Source organism: Desmodus rotundus, chromosome 1 (assembly GCF_022682495.2).
Source record: "Desmodus rotundus isolate HL8 chromosome 1, HLdesRot8A.1, whole genome shotgun sequence".
NCBI lineage: Eukaryota > Metazoa > Chordata > Mammalia > Chiroptera > Phyllostomidae > Desmodus > Desmodus rotundus.
In genome coordinates this window covers 120012305-120038943 of record NC_071387.1, presented here as the reverse complement: position 1 = coordinate 120038943, position 26639 = coordinate 120012305, and the positions used below count along the sequence as shown (strand labels likewise).

Sequence of the window (26639 nt, the reverse complement as noted above, 5' to 3'; positions counted from 1 at the left end):
TTGTAATAGGGTCCAGGACTCGGGGTGTCCAGGAAACATTAGAAAAATGTGTATAGGATGTCCTCACCCCTACAGGCCTGAGCCAGGGGGGATGGGACACATGGAACAGGGCCATTCAGAGCTGTTTTGGGTAGCAACAGCTTTGTAGCTAACCCCTGGCAGTCATTTAACATATCTATAACCTTTAACTGGTTTCATGGATATGTTAAATAGCTGTGGCCCTGCTTTGAGCCAGGGAGATGGGAGTGGCTTCTACCCAAGATGGGACTGGGAAGCAACTCCCCCTGGTTACAGGGCCTGCGTGAGAGCTTGGAGATGACTGGCTCCATGCCATGGGGCCACACCTGCCCAGACTTACTATAGCAGCCCAGTAAAGCTGGAAGAATACGGGGATGCTGGCAGGTGTAGCTGACTGTAGGAGGAGTCGGAAATGGGGCTGCAAAGGAAGATGGGTGCTGGGATTTAAACCTAGGCGCGGCAACCATAGAAGGGAGGAGGACCACAAGGTTTTGGGGGAGAAAAGAGGAGACCACGCGGCTCCAAAGTAAATGGGGAGGAGACCATGCGGCTCTGAAGGAAGGAGTAGACCACGCGGCTCTGAAGTAAATGGGAGAACCACGAGGCTCTGAAGCAAGTAGATAGATAGAGGTCCATGTGGTTCTGAAGTGGGGAAAAGGACCACGTGGTTCTGAAGGAGAGTAGAGAGGACCACGAGGTTTTGGAGTGCTTCTTCTTGCCACGCGGCTTAGGCAGCAGGAGAGACTTTGCAGCCATAGAGAAAGGGGAGAGAGGACTCTTGCTGGTGGGCCATGAGAAGGTGCCACACGGCTTTGGATTAACTGGAGATTGCAGCAGCCACACAGCTGATGGTGCCGGGAGCCTGAATCACGGACTTGTACTTCTTTTCCTGAGACACGGTACCCCGGACTGGGCACAGGGAGAGGGAAGGACTGTGCATCTGTGGGTATTCTAGAGGACTTTAGTATCTTATTGAAGACATTAGGTCATTATTCTAAGTTTGTGTAACTTTTAAATAAACAATTCCTTTCCTTTTCACCAGTCTCTGGCATTGAGAGACGTCTTTCGTCTGGCGGCGGGCATTGCGAACCTAGCAGATGGGCGTGGGGGGAAGGAACGTCCAGAGACAGAAAGGGGGAATCCTTTCTGTAATAATTTATCAGGAACCACCCCCCCCTCTTGCTCTGTAACATTTCCTCACCTCCAATCCCTGCCTCACAGAGCACCCGGGGTCTCCTAAACACGGGCTTGACTGTGCTGCTGCCTGCCGCACTCTAAAACCCTGAGTGGCTCCCACAACCCACAGGATAGGGGTACACAAGTCCCTTCAGAATCTGTCCCAGCCTTGCCCGATTCCCCCCCGCCACACACCACCCTCTCCACGACAGCCCTGAGATTCTGTGGGGCCGTCACCTCCACTCAGAGAGCCCTGGTCACACGCCTTCACCAAAAGATTCCTGTCCTGCCCTAAGACCTAACAGTTCCAATTCCCCTGGGATTCCTAAGCAACCCCATGCCTTCCTGCCCCTTCCCTGCACTGGGGCCACATTTCATCGTCACCTTCATTGTCATCCTGGCACTTTCCAGAGCCCTAACTGGGCGCTATCCCCTCAGACAGCAGCACCACTGCTGGGTCCGGCACAGCCTCGGGCTCCTCTGTGCACTCCCTACCTCCCTGCAGGCAGCCTCCGGTCCTCCTGGTCCATTTCCTGTCCTTTTCTTTTAAAGATTTCATTTACTTATTTTAGACAGAGGGGAAGAGAGGGAGACAGAGAGGGAGAGAAACATCAATGTGTGGTTGCCTCTCATACACCCCCTATTGGAGACCTGACCTGGCCCACAACCCAGGCATGTGCCCTGACTGGGAATAGAACCAGTGACTCTTTGGTTCACAGGCTGGTGATTAATCCACGGAGCCACACCAGCCAGGGCAATTTCCTGTCCTTTTCCTTCTCTTTTTCCTTGCCCCCAGGCCCGCAAGGCCATCTAAAGAAGCCAAGTGAGCCTTTCCAGGGACTTTGAGGCCTAATCAGCAAGGTGGGAAAAACAGAAGATATTTGCAAAAAAAGTACATCTGACAAAGAACATGCTTGGGTTGAGAATATAAGAAATCATAATCCAACAGAAAAATTGTCAAAAGACTTGCGCAGGCACTTTCTTAAAAAGAGTACCTTGGCAGTCAAAAAACCCTATGGAAAGGTGCTCACCATTCGTGCCCAGGTGAAGCTGTGGAGCAGCTAGAACCCCCACACGCTGGGCAGGGTGGGGGGGCGCGGGCAGTATGGCACTTCTACTTTGGAAGGCTGTTTGACAGTATCTTCTATAACCCAGCAACTCACCCTTTGGTATAGACCTACTGGAGTGCATTTGCACCCATGCACCCAGAGACACACAGGGAGTGCTCTTGCACGCGAGCCCCCGCAGGGGACGACCCTACCGTCCATCAGCAGAACGAACGAACTAACCGTGGTGCATTTCTACACTGCAACATTTTCCGCTGCAGCAAGGAAAAAGGTGATCACTGCACACACTGATGTGATGAGCCTCACACCCCCGATGCTGAGTGAATTACGCCAGAGAGAAGAGTGCACGCGTACGACTTCATCATATAAAGTCCCCAAACCGTCAAAACTAAGGTGCGGGGAGAGTGGGCAGGGGCGGCAGGGAGCCTCCTGGGGGCTGGGGATGACCTGCTCTTCGATCTAGGTGGTGAGTACTTGTTCACATGGCGAGAATCACCGATCTGCATGTACCTTTCTGCAGATACTACATTTCAATAAAAAGTTTGTATTTATTCCCGGGCAGGTGTGGAGGCAACAAGGTGGAGAAGGCCAGGCAGGGGCTCTGGAGCCAGGCAGACGCGAGTGCGATTCCTAGCCTGCCAATTCACAGCTGAGAGAACTTGAACCAGGCATTCATTGCTCCTCCACTAAATGGGGATAACCAATCCTACTGCAGAGGTTTTTGCAAAGATCAAATGTAAAGAAGGATATAAAGGACCCAGGAGAGCATCCAGCGCTAGGCAGGCTCCATCATATAGGGCTGTCCCTGGGAAGGGAGTTCTGGCCACTCGCCGGGCCATCTCTGCTGCCGGAGCACACCAACAGCACGGGTCTGGGCTGCCAGAGGGCACCACCAAGCTCACACAAAAGCTTGTGGTACAGAGTGACAGCAGGTATGTGCAGGCAGGTGCTGAGTATTCCCACAGTTTTTCAAAAGTTAGCTGATGGCTGGCATCCACATTCGTGCCATTTACGAGGGGGGGAACCCCCCCAAAAAAACCCTAGAATTACCTTCTAGAGGGTGGGCCCCTTGTAGTACAGGCTTCCCCTGCTAGGTGAATGTTCTAGGAACCCATCTGCATCAGTGTACCAGCTGGTGTTGTTGTAAGAGGCTGCATTTGGCTTCAGTGAATTTTTTTGAAGACTCTTTCAACGTGTTTGCCCATTTCATAATGGGTGATTTATGAGCACACCTGCCCACACAGCCTGAGTGTTTAGCAGTTTTTGACCAAAAACGGCATGAGCCCCGTGCCCCACCATCCCTATTCACCAGATCTTACCCTGAGCGACTTTTTTTTGTTTCCCTGATGAAAAAATGCCTCAAAGGGAAACACTTTGCTGTGGAAGAGGTTAAACAAACAGCTGAAGCACTCAAAGGCATCAACACCGACAAGTTCAAGCCTGTTTTGAGCAGTGGCAAAAGTCTCAATAGGTGTATTGCATCGAATACTGAGTACTTTGAAGGTGACTGAAGTTTAAACACTTAAGAATACACAATATTTTGTAAATAAATTCCAGGGGATTTTTGGGCCCCCCTTGTATTTATTTAGCAAATCCTTTCAGCAAGTGGCTAAGATTATTCCAATTTGCAATTCAGACAAGTCCAGCGGAGCAGCTGTGCCGTTTCCATGAAACGTGGCTGGGGTGGATACTGGGGTGGATACCATCGAGCAGGGCAGAAAGGGACTCAACGAGGTGTGAAGGGGCCCAAAGGAGGCTGTGCCTGGGGTGAGGTGGGCTGAACTGGGACCAGGAGAGCTGGGCGGGCCTCGGGGAGGGTGCAGAGCCTCCCCTTTTCCTCTTCCCTCACTGAGGCTCTCTGGAGGCTGTCTAGAGCTCAGTGGCTCCCTTCTGCCTTTAGCCCGCCAGCCACGGGTCCACCTGCTGGTCCGAAAGGCTGGCCGGGGGTAAGTGTGCAACCAGACATTTCGGCCGTGGGGCGATATGTTAGAACTGTGGGGTCTCAGGGGAGGTGACCCAAGATCACACCCAGAAAGCCCATACCACAAAGCAGCCCACCCCCAAAGGCAATACAGGGGGGACTGAATACCCATTTCATGCACGGCTGGCAGAGGCTCGATGGCAGCACTTGTGCCCCGCCCTCTGCTCAGCCAGTGGCTGGGCAAGGACCAATCCCAGCCTGATTCCAAGGCAATTCCCCTCCATCCTCCAGGGCGCAGAGAGGCGCCCAAAGACTGCAGTGCCAGGAGGCACACGCGAGCATGTCCCAAGAGCACAGAAGTGATGTTCTGCAGGACTAGAGGCCTGGAGTGCGCAGGAAAACTTACTAAGTGAAGGCTTCTGTTAAGAATGCCTCTGCAAAGCTGCTTGGACCCGTAAGTTTGTGGACGACAGAAGTTTCACGTTGATGCCCCCACTGGTTTTCACTGGGTTAGTGGGTCCAGGACTGTTAGGACCTACTAACCTATTTAGTATAAAATGGCGGGCTGCCTGCAGAGCCTCAGAGTTAAATAACATCCCGTGTGGGTCCTATGGGGGCAGCACCCGGCGCCTGACTGGGACGCTCGGCTGGTCCCCTCTGTCCAGGAGGCCTTGTCAGTGCAGCAGCCCCTCAAGGGGCCGGGAGAGGGGCAGCGGGGGGGCCACCTGCCTGGGCTTTCCCGGCCACTGATGGCCTATCCTCACAGAAACCCAGAGGGGCCCTCCCTCTGACTCCCCATTACTCCAGCACCCCCAGGGCAGGCCCACCCCAACATGAGCAGGGCCAGGGAAATATCAGGAAGGGAGGCCCTCGGCCCGCCCCCTTTCTCTTCCTATTCCCAGCTCCAGTCCGAACTCCAAGGGGTCTTGTGTCGGACATCTTCCCTACATGTCCAGCTTCTGTCCCCGTCCAGCCGCCAGCAGCCACATCTTCACTCCCCCTTCAGTTTACGTGCAGCCTGAGCTAGAGCACTACGCGTCCGTCTCCGTTCTGATACGGCCTGCTCGCCAAGATGCGGTCAGACACAGAAAGCGAGGCGCACGGCGACGTGCGTTCTGCCACTGTGTTCCTCCCGCTCCCCGAATCATGAGAATGCATTACCTGTTAAACACGAATCGAACGGAGATCCAAACTGACGGTTAAGAGAACTGTCAGCAACCTAGACAAAGGTCTGATTAAACATCACGAGGAAGAAAGCAGATACAAAACTAAATGCAATTTCCATTTATATGACATGCGCAGAACAGGTAAATCCATACAGAGGGGTGCCAGGGGCTGGGGGCGGGGCGAATGACTTAATAGGAACAGTGTTTCTCTTTGAGGTAATAAAAATGTTTTAAAATTTAATCTACTGATTTTTAGAGAGAGAGGATGGCAGAAAGAGAGAGAAACATGAATTTGTTGGTCGACCCATTTATGTATCCATTGGTGGCTTCTTGTGTGTGCCCTGACCAGGGATCAAACCCGCAACAAAATCGGCCTATCAGGACGATGCTCTAACCAACTGAGCTATCCGGCCAGGGCTGGAAACGTTCTGAGCGGATCATGAGGATGGTTGTACAATCTGGGATTACAGTAAAAGCCGTGAGATTGTCCACTTTAAAATGGTTCATATGGTGAAGTTTAAGGGGTGTGAATTTTAATTTTACCTCAATTGAAAAATGAAAACAAAGTGCGTGCATTTAGTTGACCCCAGAAAGGGCCGGGCGTGAGGTTTGGAATGCTCACTCACACGGACCTCTTCTTCCTCAAGTTCTCAGCCGCTGCCGGTCACGGCAGAAACGCAGCGTGACAGGGCAGAGCCCGGAGAGACGCCAAGGTAATACACACACCTTCCCTCACGCTCCCGCTCCCCCAGGATATTGTGTGGGACAGGCGGAGGGAAAACAAGCGTCCGTGTCCTCAAAACATGGAGTGCGCACTATTAATTCGTCACAGGAAATCACCAGCATCGTGACAGAATAGCGAAGGTTTAGGATAACAGGTGAGATGATTTCTGTCGTTTTCTAATTTTTCTGTTTTTCACACTATTTTGACAACTAAAAATACATTTTATAATTTAAAAAGGTCGGGGGCAACTCAATGTCGAAAATAGGGGCAAGGCAGCAACTGGCCGTGCCCAGCCCTGAGCGCGCCGCTTTTCTGTCAGCTTCTCAGGCGGTCAGCCCTGAGTCCTCTGCCCAGCAGCAGGCTGGCGGGGGGCCTGAGACGGCCTGCCCACCTGAGAGGGCCTGACAGCAGCTGAAAAGCCACCTCCTGTTTCTTCTGAAATGACGGAGGCTTCCACAGAAGCTACATCTGGGAGAAGGTGGGCGTGCAGGCTTGTGAAGAAAGGGACAAGACGCACCCGGGGGCCCACTGAATGCGGGGCGCTCCTCCGTCTACAGGGCTCGCATGGCAGCCTGGGGTGGGCAGGCACCGTGCCAGCGCCACGGGCAGCCAGCACTGCAGGCGTGAGACTGAACGAGGCAGCCTCTGCCTTCCAAGGGCCCACCACCAGGTCGGGGAGAATCATGGAGGGATGGGAGGGGCCGTACACCAGGAGCAGAGACTCAGTTCAAATCCTGGTTCTGCCACCAAATGAGCCTGTGACAAGTCATGGCCTCTCAAGGCCGGAGAGTCCCCTTATTGAGAACACTGAATCCTGGCCTCTGCGGCCCCCCAGTGCCCTGCGCAGCCCCTGGGACTTGGTTACCTCTCAGGGATAAAGAGGGCATTCTTTAGAAGAATGAGGCTGTTTGGTCACCGTGTTTTCTACGGCCCAGAGTGGCCTGTGCTAAGACCAAATGGGTGGATCAGATGGCCCAGGCCACAGGGCTGCAGAGGGAGCAGGCGCCATGAGTGGAAAAACCAGGAAAGGCCTCTCAGAAGAGCCGAGCTCTAGTTTCAGAGACGAAACGGCTCCCAGGAGAGAAAGCCATGGGAACTGGCCGCAGATGGGCTCCCAGATGAGGCCCATGTGGCTGGTGGGGAGCTCAGCTCGGCACTGACAGCCGGGAGTTTGTGGGGAGGAGGGCCTCTGTGTGGCCTCCTGAAGCAGCTGCACAGGGAGGGCGTCCCAGGCTGGCAGCTCCGGGAGCAGAGGGGAGCCATCCAGGCAGGTCTGGCTGGGAACATCAGAGGCGGGCAAGATGGCTAGCCCTGCCTGTCCCCCCCGTGGAGGGTTCTCCCAAGAAGCATGAGCACCTCTGAAGGCCAGCCCTGGGGAAAAGAAGAACACTCCCGCCCTTTCCCCTTAGCTCCAGGGAGGCTTCCAGAGACCCCGGGCAGACCGAAGCCAAGAGAGGAAAAAAGAAACCCGAGAGGACTGCGGAAGATCTCATGCCTTTAGTGAGCGCCCCAACATGTGCAGTTTCCCGACGTTCTTACTAGTTAGTTACACCTGGCATGCCGGGCACCTGCCCGCCGCAGGCCCTGCTGCTCAGCCCACGCTGCTCCACACCTGAGTGCCCTCCACCGGCCTCACCCCACCTGACAGCTTCGCACTGAAACTTGCACACGGCCGCGGAGTCAGTGACTGGGCCTTCCTGGCTTCCAGTCCACATCCTGTCCTTCAGAAGCAGAAAAATGCAGCCTGCACATCCGGGACCAAAGGGGCCAGAAGTGCCCCTGCCCAGCCAAGCCCCCCGGCGTTTGCCCCCAACTTTGCTGGTCAACTCTACACAGCACCCTCTTCATGCCTTCGGGGCATCCGTGCCCAGGAAGAAGTTACATCCTCATTCAAGTACAGGTGTCACGTGTCCCTCAGCCAGAGGGGCACTGACACAGCCTGCTGCCAGGGACACTGTTTGGAACTGACCTTTTCGGGGTGGGCTCGTCCTGCGGAGATGAGTACGCGCACCCCATGGTTTCTCGCTCCCAGCTCCAGGACTTAAGGAAGAAGGCAGGTTATTGCTCTCTCCTGGAAACGGGCAGGGAGCCAGCAGCTAGGAAGTCGGGGTCTGTCCATCCTCTACACAGAGTTGGCTGGGTTCGTTAACTCTGAAAGTGCTCCTGGGTACCCCAAAGTCCTCTTGGAATCTCGGCTGAGGCCCTCCGTGCGCCCGTCCCCACAAGCCTGGGAACGCTGACACATCTGGCAGCTCCAGCAGGGAGGAACCAGGACTCCGGGCTGAGACCTCCCGTGATCCCCTGCGTTTGGGCACACCCCCCCTCCTTCAGTATGGACCAAGGGAAGGAGAAAACCTTCCCAACCCCAAATCGGGTCTCCTTGGAAACTGTTTACATCAGACCTCTTTCTCCCCACATCCTCCCCCTTTCTCATTTGGGAAAAAAAATAAAATAAAAGGAAGTCATGGGGGCTGAATAAGGCTCTTCTAGACACTAGAAGGCAGGTTGCTATGGCAGGGCCATCTCTCCATAAAGGAAGCTGAACTGATCCTGCTACCAGGGAGCCTCAGGATCCTATTAAATTAGATCTGGTCCCCATCTTCCTCCCCATGAAAAAAACTGTGGGCCACACAGAGCCTAGGACACTAGTCTTAGCCCATGTCACTTGGGAGCACACTGTGCACTGTGAAACCATCACTTCGTTCCCTCCCAACGCGCGGTGCGGGGACTACCCAGCAAAGTGGTCACTGCGTTTTGCTGCTGAGATGTTTCGTCTTAAGGAGCACCCCCTTCAAAGAACCCAAGTATAAACAGCCCAACACAAGAGGCCTCAGCTGGCCCAGGCTCCGAGCCCAGAGACCATGCAGCCCCGGAATGAAGCACAAAAGGTTCCAATTAGGGCTCTCCACTCTTAAATTGGGAGCAGAACTCTCTCTGGTTCAGGCTTCAGAAGTCAGCTGGAGCCCGCTGTGTGGGAAAGACGAGAGGGAGGGTGGACAAAAAGCACTGCGTCGCTTGGACAGAGATGAACCGAGACGTCCTGGTGTGATTCATTTGTTTCCAGTGCCGTGCAACACGCAGAAGGATTTCAGAGAACGGCAACTCAAATTTAATTTTCTGCCCGGCAGAACTGACTTCTTCTGGGACTTTCCCCTGCCCTCGGCGACACAGGGGTCAGCTGCTTCTGAACAGCTCCCTTCCACAGCCCAGCGTGCAGGTCTCCCAGCCCCAGGGGAGCAGATCCCTGTAGTCTGAGAGCGGAAGAGAGCTGAGACCGGCACACAATGGCTGCAGAGCCGTGCAGCAGGCTGGCCGGCACAGGGCACACCGTGACTGTGAGGCCCCAGTGAGCAGGCCCAGGCTTCTCTACCGCGGGCAATGCAGGCCCAGAACTTCGGGGCAGAAAGCTATTGGTTTGGAAGAGCAGCCATTCATGAAAACAAAGTGGTTTGCCGGAGCTTAGATAAAAAAACAGCAGCTCTCTCCACTGATGGGAGAGCAGTGCGGAAGCTGCCTCCTGGCCAGTGGGCCTTTGGCAGGTGGAGGTCAAGGCAGGTGTGGGAGGCCACAGGTCAAAGACAAAAATGGGGAATGGAACTACTACGTGCTGCGGGCCTACTACTGTATGTCAGCGAGTATTCAAGGAGCTTTATGTTTTATTTCGTTGAATCCTTCCCAGCTTGTGAAGTGGGCCAGGGTTTTTATTCCCAGGGGCTTTATTATGTTGAGGTATGTTTCCTCTATCCCTACTTTGCTAAATGTTTTTTTTTTTTTTATCATAAACAGTGCTGGATTTTATAAAATACTTTTACTGCATCTATTGATATGATCGTGTGATTTTTGTCTTTCATTTTATGTGCAGTATCACATTTATTTTTTAAGGTTTTCTAGAAGTCTTTAATGTATTTTTAAAATTATACTGTAATTACAAAGATGTTTTATGATTATATCACAGCAAGCAACTGTTTACGGGACAAAAAGACACGCTAAAAGGCCAATACATAACTATCATTAAATATGCACAGCTTATTGGCATTTTTCTTAAAACAAAAGATTAGGATCATCCAGTGAAATACAGGCATTTGGCCCCCATCTCGGGTAGCAAATGGAATCAGGTTTTAAAAATTCCTGTGATCTTGAATGTGTTGTTAAGTGTTAGAGGGCTTTTGTTTTTCTGTTAGCCACTAAATTTTTCAGGAAAAATTCACCTGCTTTATATGAAGACCGCACCAGAGAGCCTCTCGCAGTATAATGAAATCCAAGTTCATTTCCTACTTATTCCCAGTATTTGAACTTTTCAGGAGTAATGTATTCTTCCACCTTAAGGTGGCGCTTTGCTGGCTGCATATATTGTCCTAAGTCAAACAGTATCCACTTCTGCCTAAGGAAGAGCCAGGGCCTCACCGTGCAGGCCACAATCCCGCAGCGTGGAGACATCTCCCTCTCTTGTTTTCTAAGAGCGTCAAGGGATCTAATTCCCAGGAAAAGACCAGTATCACGTTTATTGATTTGCGAATGTTGTACCATCCCTGCATCCCTGGAATAAATCCTACTAGATCATGATGTATGATCTTTTTAATGTATTGTTGGGTCCAGTTTGCTAATATTTTGTTGAGGATTTTAGCATCTATGTTCAAATGCCTTCTAATTTTCTTTCTTTCTTGTGTCTTTACCTGGTTTTGGAAATACGATAATATTGGCTTTGAAAAAAAGAGTTTGGGAATCTTCCCTCTTGAATTATTTTTGGAATAGTTTGAGAAACATAGGTGTTAGTTCTTCTTTGCATGTTTGGTAAAATTCGCTTGTGAAGCCATTTGGCCCAGGGCTTTTGTGTGCCAAGAGTCTGTTAATTACTGCTTCGATATCCCTAGTTGTTACCAGTCCATTCAGGTTTTCTGCTTCTTCCTGATCAATTTTGGAAGATTGGATGCTTCTAGAAATTTACCCATTTTGCCCAGGTTGTCCAGTTTCTTGGACTACACAGTTCATAGTAATTTCTTACAATCCTTTGTATTTCCCCATAGTAGTATCAGATGTTACTTCTCTTTCGTTTCTGATTTTATTCATTTGGCGCCTCTCTCTCTTTTTCTTGATGAGTCCAGTTAAAGGTTTGTCAATTTTGTATATCTTTTCCAGGAACCAGCTCCTGGATTCACTGATTTTTTGAAAATTTTTTTTAGTCTCTATGTCATTTAATTCTGCTCTGATCTTATTTCCTTCCTTCCACTTGCTCTGGGCTTTGTTTGTTGTTCCTCTAGTTCTTGTAGATGTAGGGTTAGGTCACTTCTCTGAGATCTTTCTATCTTCGTTAGGTAGGCCTGTAATGCTATGAACTTCCCTCTCGGGACTGCTGTCGCTGTGTCCCATAAGTGTTGTGTGCTCATTTGCACGGAATAGTTTTTCCATCCCTTCACCTTCAGCCTGTATATAACTTTTGTTCTGAGCTGGGTCTCTCGCAGAAAGCATATATGCGGGTCATGTTTTCTTGTCCATTCAGCTACTCTTTTTGATTGGAGCATTTAACCCATTTAAGGTTACAATTTAAGGTTACATTTAAGGTTACTATTAATAGGTCTTACTCATTTTCCCCTTATTGCCATTCCCCCCCTTTGTCCCTGTGTTCCAGGAGAGACAATAATTGTTACAACTCAGTGATGAGTGCATACGCCTTCACTCTCCTATGTAACATGCTTTAGTTTTTGTTTGAAGTGTTCCATAAGAAACAGCTTTGCTTTTCTTTAAAGCACTCAGGTGCCAGAAGTGAAGCAGAGGAGGGGGTGGAGGTGCACTACAGCGCTTCTCAAAGCAGTGAGCACAGCAGAGGAGGAGCACAAAGGCCTGGAGCCTGGGTCAGCCGGGGTGAGGGTGTGGCACAGGCCCCGTGTAGAAGGGGGGCCCTGTTCAGCTCCAGCCACTGCCGGCCTGATGTGGCCAGATTCTCTGACTTTGCTGCTTTAGTTTAAAGCTTTAAAATTTTTTTAAATACATTTTATTGATTATGTTATTACAGTTGTCCTAATTTGCCTCCCTCCACCTGGTACCCCCCATTCCCTCCAGCAATGCCCCCCATTAGTTCATGTCCATGGGTCATGTGTACATAATTTCTTTGGCTTCTGCATTTCCTATAATGTTCTTAACATCCCCCTGTCTATTTTGTACCTACCATTTATGCTTCTTAATCCCTGCACCTTTTCCCCCATTCTCTCCCTTTCCCCTCCCAGATGATAACCCTCCAAATGGTCTCCATATCTATGATTCTGTTCCTGTTCTGCTTGTTTACTTAGTTTGTTGATAGTTGTGCATTTGTTGCCATTTTAATGTTCATACTTTTGATCTTTTTCTTAAATAAGTCCCTTTAACATTTCATGTAATATGGGCTTGGTGATGATGAACTCCTTTAGCTTTACCTTGTCTGGGAAGCACTTTACCTGCCCTTCCATTCTAAATGATAGCGTTGCTGGATACAGAAATCTAAGTTGTAGGTCCTTGCTTTTCATCCCTTGATGCAGTCTGGCCTGGAGCCGGGACTGCTCACCCCCAAGGTACCCCTCCTGATTTTTATCCATCACACGTGAATGTGGAACTGCCCAATCCGCTACTGCTGCCCCTCAGCGCCACACCACACCTGTCTGTGTCTCCGCCCCTTCCTACCCCTCTGAATGAATGTGGCTTCTTTAAATCCTTGGTTGTCAGACTGCCAAACAGCTTGATTTTCTGATGGGTCTGGGTGCTGTTTTGAGGTTTAGTTGTAATTCTTTCTGTGGTTGCGCAAGGAGGTGAAGCGTGTTTACCTACACCTCCATCTTGACCGGAAGTCCTGACTTATTTTCAAAAGAAGCTATAAGTCTAGGTTTTATGTGGAATTGCCTGACTCTTCATTTAAAAATTTAAATATACTCCGTAAGCCAAACCTAGCCTCTGGGTCAACTTGCTCTAGAGGCAGCCACACGTACAAGTGAAGCTTTTACTAATTCAACAGCCATTCTTTGGGTGCCTTTGCTCTGACAGGCCCTGTGCCAAGCTACGGACCCAGGCAGGAATGAATGCTGGCTCAGCACCGTGGGGGGCAGAAATAGAAACAAACTCCCGTCCAACAAGAGGGGTGCTCCAGGCACAGCACCATATCACATCATGAGGTAGAGCGTGCAGGCGTTCAGAGAGGCCCTGGGGCTTCAGACTCCTGTGGGAGCCGTCATTCCCTGGGGCTCCCTTTGACCAGGAACTGCCTGGGGCAGAATGCTCTGTCCAGGGGTACAAGCAGAACGAAGGCTGAGGAGTGAGTAGAAGTGCATATGAAAAGCCGCTTTTTATTTATTATTAAGAGAACGGTGTTAGTAATTGCCATTAAAAACAGTTCAAAAGATCTCCCCTAGGCGAAAAAACAATGTTCATGAATTAGGAAGTTCAATATTGTAAAATGTCAATTAATTTATAGATTCAATTTAACCCTAACTAAAATCTCCGCAGGTTTTCTTTGTCTGGTTTTGGAGGACACCGACTGAGTCTAAGTTATATGGAAGTACAAAGGCCCCCCAAAAGCCATGAGAATCTCAGAACAAAGCTGGAGGACCTAGCTAGCCTACTAGATATCAGGCTAAGAGTTACTGCAAAATCACAGAACACTGATATTGGGGAAAGGATGGAAGACAGATCAATAGAACAGAACAAAGTCTAGAAATTGACTCCCATACATACTGTCACCTGACTGATAGCGACGGTGACACTGAAGTGCAGTGGGAAAAGAATGACCTTTTTCAATAAGTGATGCTGGGTTGAATGAGTACTCATGAGGAAAAAAAAATCTTAAAGTGCCTCACGCAATTTCCCAAGGTCGGCCGGATTTCAGCCGGAGGGCAGAGCTAAGATTACGTCCGCAACGATGATGCTCTTACATTAAAGAACATCTCCATGACCATAAAATAAGCAAAGGTGTCAAACTGGACACAAAAACATTAACTGTTAAGGTCAACCAGCATGTTGACAAAGTGGACTAAGTCAAGAACTTCTGATCACCGAAAGATGTTATTAACAGAGTAAAAAGGCAAGTTACAGAAGGGAGACGATACTGCACTATATTAACCTAACAAAGGACTTGTATGTAGAATATAAAGAACCCTACCAAGTCAACAAGAAGATTGATAACCCTATAGAAAAAATGAGCAAAGTCTTCAATGGCCAATAAACACATGAAAAGGTCATAGGTCATCAGAGCAGCACAAATTCAAACAGGATACCACCAATTGCCCATTAGAGTGGCTAAACTAAGGAAGCTGGCAAAAGTAAGCCTTTGTGAGAATGGGAAGCTGCTGAAACACCACATGCTGGTGGAGGGACTGGACACAGCACTGACATACTGGAAACTGCTTGGTAGTAGCTAACAGAACTGAATATAGACCTTCCCTACGGCCCAACCACACCCTGAGTAAAGTACATCCACATGGGAACCAAACGCTGTATGAGAACAGAACATTCACCGCAGGCCGGAAATGATCTAAATGTGCACCGTCATCAGGGATAAAGAAGGTTTACCCGCAGGAGGGAATACTACGCCTCGGTGAGGCCGAAGGAACGACAGCCGCACCCAAAGTAAATAACCCTCAGAGACTGTGGAGAAAGAGACCAAAGGAACAACACTCGCCTGCGTCACAAAAGTCAGGAAGGTGGAAGACCTGGGGGTGGTTACTGGAGGGGACAGAGTAGCTTTTTTTTTTTTTGACCTGAGTGCTGGTTATGTGTGTTTATTTTGTGACAAATAATCGCAAGTAATCAAACCATGTACTTAGATCCATGTACGTTTATGTTTGTGTGCTGTATATTTCAGTGAAAAGCTTACAAACAAAAGCAAAGGGGGCCTTCCAGAACTGACCTTCCCTCTAAGCCCTGCCAGCTGTCTCAGGCTCATCTCCACAAGCTGGCCCCAAGGACCATAAAAGGAGTGGTAAGTGGCATAACACTGCTGACCACAGCTCTTGATCAGCCTTTAAAAATATTTTTTTAGCCCTGGCTGGTGTAGCTCAGTGGATTGAGCACACGCCTGCGAAGCAAAGGGTCACTGGTTCGATTCCTGGTCAGGGCACATGCCTGGGTTGTGAGCCAGGTCCCCTCTGGGGAGCGCATGGGAGGCAACCACACATTGACGTTTCTCTCCCTCTCTCTCTCTCTCTCCCTTACCTTCTCTCTAAAAATAAATAAATTAAATATACTTTTTTAAAGATTTTTTTTTTACTTCACTGTCTTCCTTCTAAAAGGCTTGATTTCTTTTCTCCAGTAGCCCCCCGTCCCCAAATCTCCAAAACTGGGACTTTGCTGACCTCCCTTGCCCTATCAGCTTGCTCTCAGAGGAATCCTTGCCCTCCATGTTACGGCTACTCCCTCTCCTTCCCAAACCTGCTCCAGAGCCTGTGTGCCCTGTCAGCACAGTAGTCATCTTCAATGGTCCCCCCGGCCTCTCCACGCCCAACCAGGCCCCCGTGGCCCACCAGCTGTGCCTTCACTGTACTTGCCCCTTAGGACCTATCCTTAGGCCTTGTCACCTACCTCTCTCCGGATCACTTCCTGAAAGGCCCCTCAGCCTGCCTCCTGCTTCCTGACCGCCCTGCATCCGCCCACATGGAAGCCCACACGGGGCTCTTCTGAAATCAGGGTCTGATCATGTCACTGGTCTACAAGAACCCTCCAGTGGGTCTGCAGCTTGCCTTTTCCACACCCCACACCCCACCCCACCCTGAACACACACCCTCACAATCCCACCATGCGGAGCACTGCCATTCTAACATACAATGTGGTCTTTCTAACACATCACTGGTCCTCCCTCTGGGCCTCAACCACAGCCCGTCAACTCCCACTCTACTTACAGACTCGACTCAAACATCACCTCTCGAAAGCCTTCCGCAACCCCAAGTCAGAGCCCATCCCAGCTCCTATGCCTCCCTGGCTCCTCACATGTGGGTTTTCCAGAATAGCCCATTCCAGGTGGATCCACTCTCGTGACTGCCTTCTCTCAGGACTGGAAGGCAGGGGCTCCGTTTTAGTGATCTGTCACAGGGGCCTTAGCACAAAGTTTTATTTGAACATTTGTCTGACTTGATGGGTCCCAGGATGTTAACCAGGATTTCAATATCACTTCCTGTCTCCCGTCACCCCTTTCTACCAGAGTGGGTAGCTTCCAAATATTTCACCAGCATTCCTGGCAACATTTCTAGTCCCACGGGGTTGCTCCTTCAGTGGAACTCTGCCCGGGAGGAGTTGGGGCAAAGTCTACTCTGACAGCTATTTTAACCATCTCCCATCCCTATCCTGGAGGGCAAACACTGTCTCAAGAACCCTCCTGGACTTATGCTGATTTTGCAAAGCTCAGAGAGGAAGCTCCAGGGTCCAGAAGGGCCCACAGGTGGTGTCTCTGCCAGCCAGCCACTCATGGGCAGTGGCGGCGGAGGGCATCTGGGCTCCGGGGGATCTGAAAGTCAAATCTGAGTGGTGACGAGGGCCCTGGAGGCCAGTGCACCTGAGGGGTTCACCTGTACGCACACAGGGCCTCCTCCTGGACTCCGTCCCTAGAAGCCGAGGGTCGGGAACTGCAGATTTGTGTCCTATGCCCCCTGTTGTTCATAGCGTTTGCTGCTCAGACATGGTTGGTCCCGCTGGTTTTGGTCCCATTGGTTTGGTTTTAAAAGACACTCATGCCTAAAGTTTTGGACACAGTGTCCCTGGTGGCTAAGGCCTGAGAACACTAACTAGAAGCCACAGAAATTATGGTGAGAATTCCTGGTGTAGCCCTGGGCCGTGCACAGTCCCCACACTAAGCCTGGTCACAACCCACTAAGGCGGGGAATGGAAGCTCTGCGCTGTGGCAGAAATCCCCTGTGCTCACTGAAAATAAGTAGTCAGGGACTGTGATGCGGGATCTACAGTGCAAGGCCCAGGCTTGCGGCCCAGTTGTATAAGCTAAGTGACGTCTCTGAGTCTGTATGGGGTATTCACAACAGCTAAGAGAATGAAGGCAGCATGGCCAAGTGGGGAAAACGTGGGTTTGTCAAGTGTGTAGATCTGAGTTCAAAGGCCAGCTCTGCTACTTATAAGTTAGGTGGCCCTGAGCAAACTCCTCAATCACTAGCACTTCAGTTTCCTCATCTGCAAAACGAGATTATAATGCCTTCCTTAAAGGTCTCCTGTAAGACTGGAGATATCAATAATAAAGAAAAAATAATACAGAGACAATTGGAAGGCTCATCATGCACCAGGATGGGGGCAAAGAGCTCAACAAAGGATTATGTCATTTAATTTTTACAATCCTATGAGTAAAGTACTATCATTATCTCCAATTTACAGTTATGGACACAGACTTCAAAACATTACATAATGCAAACATCACATGACTGCTGTGCGGTAGTCAGGATCCAAACCTTGGTCGCCCCACTTTACAGCCCAGAACGCAACCACTCTGCTGTAGATGTTTCCCTGTGCAGTCCACACGTAAAACTCCTGGCCACGGCAAGTGTTGGGCATAATATAATGAGGGATGAGGAAAGGATTTTACAATGTAGAACACTACACATAGAAGGTTAAAATTTTGTGACCACGAAGAGGGAACTATAGTTACAGTATCCTGGCAAAGAGAAACAATTCGAATCTACAAGATACAAGTGCTCCCACAGTCTAGGAATTGTGCTGCGAGTCCATCTTGCAAGGCAAGAGCAGTGACGGGGACAGTGGAGGCTCTACGGGCTGCTGTGGCACATCCACGTCCTCACTCAGGGCGGGGGCACGGGGGCTGCAACTCCACTTCTGAGACGGGGAAACGCAGGGCCACGGTAAGTTGAGAGCTGGACACACGGGCCCCCTTATCTTGAATGCCACATATTTTCCACCAAAAGTACGTTGCTACACCTGTATCAGCCCCGGTTTGACCAGGCTGAATTCCAGCTCACCTGCCCATCCTCCTGTTCCTCTGGCCCTCTGATGGCAAAGCCCTCTCAGCCTCCAGATGTGGCACCGCCTGCTAGGGTCTTCCCAACAACACCTCCCACAGCACATCTTCCTGGTCCTTCCACCAGGGGGGGTTCCTTCTTTCTTAGAGCTCTGGCAGCCGTGTCTCCCTTTCCCTCCACCCTCCCTCCATCAGTGGGCTTCTCTGATAAGCCACGAGGCCCCCTACTCTGTCTATCAGGGCCTGTTGCAGAGGCCCTGATTAGATAATTCACACGAGAAACCATTTGTTAAAAGTACTTTTCAACATCCTGACTTCTTAACTTCTTTAATGCAAACGCCACCTCTGTATCCTTACAGCACTGTGCTAGTTCTTGGTGCAAACAAAACACATTCTGACACCATCACTAGGCAGCTACCATGGAATAATGCTAGGTGACCGTCACAGACATCACCTCAATACCTGCGAGAGCCCCGTGAGATGGAGGTTATTGCCTCCATTTAGCAGATGAAGAAACTGAGGCAGAGTGAGGTTAAGGGTCTTGCCCAGGATCTGCCCAGAATTAGGCCACAAGCTTGATAAACATAGGGACTTCATCTATTTTCTTCCTGGCTATCTGGGACTTAGCAGGGCCTCAGTAAATATTTGCTGAGTTTTTAAAAATGTAAAATGTAAAACTAATGCCGTTAGTGGTAAAGCAGGCCCTGGAATAATGTTTCAGCCACCATAGTTTTAATGTTAATGAGATGCCCTGGGAACTTAACTCTTGTTTACATCAATTAGCTTATGGTAAAATTGGTTTCATTATCCTATCAACAATATTAAGTGGGGACTTACTATAAAGAACTGTATTTCCTGTATATCTGCTTTAAAGTTCAAGGACAGTAACATTTCTGGGAGAGAAAACTGTCACCAAAACTGGAATAGGGATTAGGAACCTGAATGCTCACCCGCCTAACCCTGGCAGTCCCGGCCAGAGCGCGGCCTCACGCTCTGCACCAGAGAGCTGCTCTTTGTGGACTCCGGGGAGCACCCCGGGGGCTGTGTCCGGGGCGCTCCCGGCACGGGGCCGGGCCTGGGAGACACCCCCACTCCAACCCGCCTGAAAGGACATGACCTGGCCGCGGGAATGAGATGAAACTCAATCTTGAGGAGACAGTGGTGCACCGTCATTTTTTTCCTATCTAAAAACCATCTCTTACATTTTTCTTTAAACTAAGTCACCTTTTTAGTAAAAGGAAGTTTTATGGAAGGTTAAAAAATCAATAAACCAAAAAGAAAACAGTATTAGTAAAGTCAGGCTGGATACTGTCTGTGATACTGTAACTTATGATTAAAAAATACATATTTGGTTTTCATCCTGCTTCTGGCACAGAGCTCCTAAAATCCTTAGAATGTCCTAAGTAATAAGAGTAATAAAACCATCTTCTGTTATTTGTAACAAGCCCCTTTCAACCACACCTGGGCTTCTGTTAATAAAGTGACTTTTGGAAAGCCCCGAGGATGGGGCTGGTAACCAAGGGAACCAACCCTGTGATTACAGGGTTGGAACCTCCAGCCCCATCCCTGGATGTCGAATTAATCTCCGATGTGCAATGATTTAATTAATCATGCCTATGTAAAGGAGCCTCCATAAAACCCCAAAGGGATGGGGCTTGGGGTTTGGAGAGCCTCAGGGCTGCTGAATAGGGGAAGGTGCTGGAGAGTGGAACACCCAAAGAGGGCGTAGAAGCTCGTGCCCTTTCCCCATCCACTGACCTACTCACCTTTTCCATCTGCTGTTTCTGAGTGATATCCTTTTATAATAAACCAGTAATCTAGTAAGTAAAGGTTTTCCTGAGTTCTGGGAGCCACTCTAGCAAATTAATCGAACCTGAGGAGGAAGTATGATGGGAACCTCTGATTTATAGCATGTTGATTAGAAGCACAGGTGATAAACTGGACTTGCAACTGGAATCCAAAGGGGACAGAAAGTCATATGGGACTGAGCCCTCAACCCGAGAGATCTGATCCAAACTCCAGGCAGCTGGGGTGAGGAGCTTGGGAATTGCTCGGTGTGGGGAAAACTACCCCTATATCTGGTCACAGAAGTGTTCACTGTGAATATTGAGAGTTGAGGGAAAAAACTGAGTTTTCCTCTTATATAGCCACCCTCCAAAGCTCTAAGCTGGAGGTAGCTCTCTTCGCTTACAAAAAGAAATGAGCAAGTGTTAGGTATAAGGATATATTAGCACCAAACTGCAACTCTCTCCTTGTCAGTAATGAAAAGAATTCTGAAAGAAAATTATAAAGGGAGTAACTGCCTTGCTATGTGGTCCTGTGCCTATAGCACCTCTATGATCCCATCTGTTTACAAACTGGGAAGGTCTCAGGCTGGAGAGGCAGGTGCCAGTTCCAGCTCTGCCTTGAGCAGATAACCCTGGGCAACGTGTCTAACAGCCCTGAGCCTCAAGTTCTCTATCTGTAAAAAGGTGCCTTTCACTCCGATGGTCCCGATGAAATTCAAATCAGACAGACATAAAAGGACCCGGAAACTCTAAAGTGCTGTGTAAACATAAGGAAGATGTGAAGCACAGTCAACCAATAAGGCAAAAGCCAAGACTCAGCCCAAAAGGCTGCAAAGAAGTTGTGTCTCTCTCGGCTGGCTCACTCCTGGCCGAGGCTTAAGTAGAGAAAGCAGCTTGGATAGACAGAGACATCCAAGGACCCTAGAATGCTAAGAGAGACCCCGAGCGGTGTGACTTACGCTGTTTGAATTCTGGTGAACTCGGGGATTTCGTCTTTTTTCTTTCTGAAGAGAAACCAGTAAGTCAGGAGACCCACAATGAGTGAAAACAGAATCATGTCCGTCGTGCTGAAAAGAGACACTTCTTCAGACAAAGTCTCAGACCCGGTGGTGCTGGTATCCACGCTGGAGTCCCCCATGTTGATCACAAAACTGTGGGGAGAGAGAAATAACAGACTTCAGCAGGGAGGAGCAGGGGCCCCCGGGGCCTGACAGGGAGATCCCTGAAAGCTTCAGCCTGAGCTTCAGCCTGGGCTGCAGCACCAAGCTAAGCACCAGGGTAGGCGCTGCCGGCTCCTGCAGAATAACCTTTGAGCCCTTGGAGTGTGTTGCCTGGAGAAGAGTGTCTCTGTATAGACACACAGTTTATGTTAACAATGTCATTTAGGGTGAACACCGGGGACTCTGAATCACATCTTTTCAGTTTGGCCTCTGGGGTGCTGGAGATAGAGTAAGTAAGCTTAGAGACACCGATGCTCCAAGCCTACAAGACTCCAGAAAACCCCAGGACACCCTGGCTCAAGGGAGCTTCCCCGGCTGGCGATACTGCCAGTGCCTGCCTCACGGGGCTACTGGGAGAATTCAGTGCTGTCTGGGTTACTCCCGAGGAAGGACAACTAGAGGCTAAAAGACAGATCTCCTGGTTTCTCCTGGGCCCCACCTTATGAAACCTTTTCCCTTTGCTGATTTTAGTTTGTGCCCTTCTGCCATAATAAACCATAACTGGATATAAATCAGCTTTTGTGAGTTCTACGAGTCCTGGTGAATCGCTGAACCAGAGGGTCGTCTTGGGGACTCCCCCTGCACATCAACCTTGTTTGTTCCCTTGAAAGATGCTCAACTGGTCCTTCTACCGCTGAAACCTGGCATGTAGGTAGATGTGACATGAGTCAACAAAGACCAAAGTAAGAGTGCCTGAAACCTCAGCAGCCTACTTCTCCCACCTATCAACGAGGCTGGGCTCAGCTCCCGAATTGCATCCTTCCATTTCGCAATCCCTGCTTTACCAGCTGGGTTGCTTTCACAACCCTGGCTCCCCGACTTAGTCAGGAATGCCTGTCATATCTCAGCAACTCGGGCAACAGGAGATTGCTTCATATCTGACTTCTGCTAGCTGTTCCTGCCTCCGGGAAACCACGGGGCTGGCCCTGAGTAACTAGAATGCCTGAGAGTCTGGGGGCTCCTGGCATCGGCCCTACCCTTCTACAACTCATTGGGTGTGGGCCATTCAGAATGGGCACTCCGACTTCATCTTTGCTTCCTCGTTAATCTGAAGTGCTTTCTAATGTCTGAGTTCCTGGGGCAAACTCAATTGATCTCTTTTGATATCTTACATTAAAGGACAGACTCAACTCCAGTGCCTACAGAGAGTACTGTTTATATTTAAGTGTTAACTTATAAACACACAATGTTTATTCAGTGTCACATGCCTTTCTATCCAGCCTTGTCATGTCATCTGTCATGCCCACAAGCCTTCTCTCAAGTGCTCACAAAACCATGGAGCAAAAGGGCCTACTGGGATGGATTCCGGAACGGCCACAACGTCACGAGGCAGCAGAGGACACGCAGAGCCCTGCTGGAGCCAGCTGGGGGTTCTGGTCAGGGCCGAGGCGCCCACACGGGAGAGCCCCCGGCTGGCAGCCCTCACAAAGCAGCAGCAGCGGTCAATGGGTGTCTGCTTCCTGTCCCATTCACTGCCCTCCCTACTCTGGTCACCCGCCCCTTTTCTTTACCGAAGGGGAACTCATGCCCACAGAGCTAAACAACTGTTGACAAATATGCGAGCTGACGGCACAACTCGGAAAGGAAAGCTCATTTCTGGCAGGAGGTTTCTAAGCGACCGCGCACTGCAGGGCCAGGGAGACGCGCACTGGTGCTCACACAACCCCGGGCTTTTAATGACGTTTGCTTCAAGCCAGCCAGACCCTAATGGGCCCTTCTCCTCATGGTAGCGAGAGGGATCCTTGGAAAAAGTACGTCTGATCATGCCACCTCCTTTAAACCCCTTCAATGGGTCATACTTGGTACGAAATCTGAAGTCCTTACCTGGCCCGTAAGCGCGGGAGGATACCACTCCCGCCACGTTCCTCACTACTCTGCCTCCGGCACCCGTCACCAGTCACCAGTCACTCCGACCTCCTTGCTACTCCCCAAGCCTCCAATGTGCCTCAGGGCCTTTGCACTCGTTAACATGTTGCCCAGGGTTCTCTCCCTCACTTCATTCCCATCTCCGCTCGGCTATCGCCATTCAGAGAGACCTTGCCTCTCTATCGCATCTGCTCACTCTCCATTCCCTCAGCCCCTCACAGGACTGACTGCTGCCTGACATCACACACGCTTTCCCCACCGGCCAAACCCCTGGCTACAGGGCTAGCTGACAATGGCAGGGGCCTCGCTCTGTTCACAGCCTGGCAGATAATGAGCGCCTAGTACCAACCTGTAAACCAAATACACATATAATTCTGGAGTGGCCGGGTGGGCAAAGTGTGGCATACAGATAACAGAGTGGCTTTATAACCTGAAAGCACAATTCAGACACATCCCTAGAACACAGTTAGTGAGGCTATGCCCACTCCTCTTCACTTTCTCTGACACCTACACTTACCGCTTTGCAACATCTCAGGCCTCTCCGTTTTAGTTCAGAGTCAGGATACCACAGATTCCTGCACCACTGAAAACCACACACTCCCACGGGAAATATGACCGACACCCCACAGCAGGTGGGGGTGGGGCTCGAGCCCTGAAGTCCCCACAAGCACACTGGACAGTCAGCACTCAGCCCTGGGGTCTCAGCAGAACTGAGAGCGCCCCAGCAGCTCGGACTCTGAGGTATGGCACTGCTGACAGGCAGAGCTACAGAGGAGTGGTGGAAAAGACCTGGCGATCGTTTGCTGAGGCCCGTCTGCGGCGAAGGATCAGAGGATCCGAATGGGTGAGCAGTTTGCACAAGTGGTAAAACCAGAAAGGGCGGGGGGGCAGCTTCCAGGGGAGGGCTGGTTCGGTGCCCATCTGAGAGGGAAGACCTGCTGAACACCTGTCTCTGCCCTGCTCTACTGCGAGCTCTGGAGGCTCACGGGCACTTCTGAATCTGGCAGGTTGTGGGAAGGAATGGCTGGCAGGCTGGCAAGAAGGAGGTCGACGTGAGAGGGAAACTCCTGACCCACACTTCCCACACTGGACACAGAGCAGCACAGAATGCATAACAGTGGGCCCAGGGCCCAAAGCTGTGAGCACGCTGCTAGCCCGCTATGATGGCCTCACACCACTCTTCACACTGAAGCACACGCAAACACCCACCCACCTTCCCCGCCGGCATCTCTGTACCCCGGCCCCAGGGCCTGCACAAGTGCCTGAGATGCTCTTCCTCTAGCTGATTTCTGCTCAGTCTTCAGACCTCAGATCCACTGTCACTTCCACGGGTCACGCTTTCCTGGCAAATTTCTTGGCACATAATCCGGTGCTCAATGAATACATTATGACACAGGATGTAAAATTTGCATGAACCAGTAACCTGAAGTTTATGGGTTTAAGTGAAATTCGGGCTGGCAGTGTGCCCATTTGGCAATGGACCAGAGGCCCAAACTCTCGCAGTTCATGGAGACACTGGTATCTCAGGAAAATTTTTGTGGCATTCTAGGCCCAAAGCAATACCTAACAGTTACATACAGGAAGTAGTTAGGGCTAAACAAAAACCCAGCTTTGCAAAGACACAAAGTCATAGAAGAAATGTAGAAGATCTAACACTGAAACTGAACTACCCCGAGACAGCACCAATGTGAACAGGTGGGGGCTTTCACTGCCGCGAGCTTCCACTGCGCTGGAAAATCAGACCCCGCTGGCGGCTCGACGTGGAGCCTCGGCAGTCTGCGAACAAAGACCCTGCGACATACAGTCACTCTCCTCTGCTGGGTGGCATATTTTGATGGGACAACTTTGACATCCTGCCTGACAAGTGTCCTCCATTTCAGGTGTGGCAGGCTGTCCACAAGACTGAGTGCCCACAGGAAATCCAAGGAGACTCTGGGAGACCTGTGCAATCTTTCTGCCCTGTGAGTCATTTCTTCTTTCCACGCACAGAGCTCATGGGCCAAAGGCAACACTTGTCAGCAACAGAAAAAGAGGAGCAGGTGGGTGAGGAGGAGGAGAAGTGGAGGAGGAAGTGCATATGAGAAAATAGAAAGAGTAACTTCTGAACTAGACTGGAGTGTTGCGACAGTTCTGCCGCTAGCTGGTTGGGCCTCCGCGCAAATCCCGCACTGGCGGGGGGCTTTGATGCTCCCTCTGTAAAGTCAGGCACAGCAAGTGGGTACGTCAAAAAGCTACCCCGAGCAGAACAGATCTGGCTTGATCTTGTATTATGAATTAGGTCTATACATAAGTTTTTATTATTATAAAAGACAATGTACATACAGAAAGGGGCACAGACAGACCGACAGATCCTATTCCTCCTGAATTTCAACAGCTAGCCAATTCCCACGAATGGCGTGGGCCGAGGTCAGCGGCCCCAACCCCCTGGCACCAGGCGGCAAGCAGGCAGTCCATACACTGCAGAGCAGGTGGACCAATTCCTGGCCTCTCAGGCCAGGGGCACTGGCGGGATCGTCGCCAGCTTCTGAAAGAACAAATGAGGTAAGAACAGGAGGGCCCTTTCCCCACCCAACTGTTTACAATACTGGAGTGTAAAATTATCTTCCAGGATGTATTTGCGGTTTCCGTTTACTATCCGTGACTTCTGGTCAGTCATTAAGACTGGTCAACCAACCACCACTGACATCGGAGTGAGCCCATCACCTGATGCAAGAAGAAGGCAGGAAGGAAGTGAGCGTGCAACTGAGCCCTCTCGGCATGCAAATCACCCCATGGCAAACAGTCGCTGTCACCTCAGGGCAGCCCGGATGGAGGTCTGGCACCCATCCCTCAGCTGCAGTGGGAACAGGGTCTGCTCAGGTTCACACGCCTCTGCCAAGGCTTAATGGCTTCAAGGTGAGGGAAAACCCTCAAGAAAACAAAGACTGCTCTCGCCTAACAGCTCATCCTCAGAAGCCTGAGAGATCCTCAGGGAGAAGGGCCTCCCTCAAGGCAGCCTGCTAACCAGTAGCGCTCAAAAGAGCAATTGGAGCTGACTCCTCTCTAGCTAGAGCAGGGGTGTCCAACCTTTTGGGTCTCTGGGCCACACCGGAAGAAGAGTTGGCTTGGGCCACACATTAAATACACAAACACTAATGAGAACTGATGAGCAAAAAAAAAAAAGAAGTTTTTAAAGTAAATTTACGATTTTGTGTTGGACCATGGGTTAGACACCCCTGATAAGAGTTGTCCACAAAGTTTATCACCCAAACTAAGATGTGGCCGCTGTGAATTTCTTTGGGTTTATCCTGTTTGGAATTCTCTCAGCTTCTTGAATTTGTAGATTTGAGGACTTTTCAGCCATTTGTTTTTCAAATACTTTATCAGCCCCGCCCTCTTTTTCCTCTCCTTCTGGGACTGTGACGACATAAAGGTGTTTTATCAGTCCTACAAGTTTCTGGGGGCTCAGTTCAGTTTTACCAGTCTGGTTTCTCAGTTGTTCAGATTGGTTAATTTCCACTGTTCTAGCTTCAAGTTCACTGATGATTTCCTCTGTCTTCTCCTTTCTTTTGTGGGGCCATCCACTGAGGGGTGTTTTTTCCCCTCCAGTATCGTATTTTTTAGTTCTAAGATGTCTGTTTGGCTCTTTTTTATACCTCGTATGATTCCAATGTCTGTGTCATCTCGATACCGGCATCTGTTGACTGTCTTTTCGCACGCAAGTTGAGATTTTCCTAGTTCATTTAACGGTGAGTGATTTTTTATTTATAACACCCTGCACATTTGGGG

The 26639-nt window shown here is 50.2% G+C and overlaps 1 protein-coding gene across 3 annotated transcripts in view; it reads right to left on the bottom strand.

The window, feature by feature from the left end:
• Window positions 1-26639, bottom strand: part of POR (cytochrome p450 oxidoreductase) — a 72113-nt gene that overhangs the window by 13619 nt on the left and 31855 nt on the right. For all 3 annotated transcript variants that reach the window (XM_045204623.2, XM_045204624.2, XM_024571695.3), the window contains one exon: window positions 20745-20936. In XM_045204623.2, coding sequence (XP_045060558.2) covers window positions 20745-20923 — 179 coding nt within the window. In that variant the 5' untranslated portion in view covers window positions 20924-20936. The remainder of the gene's footprint in view (window positions 1-20744; window positions 20937-26639) is intronic.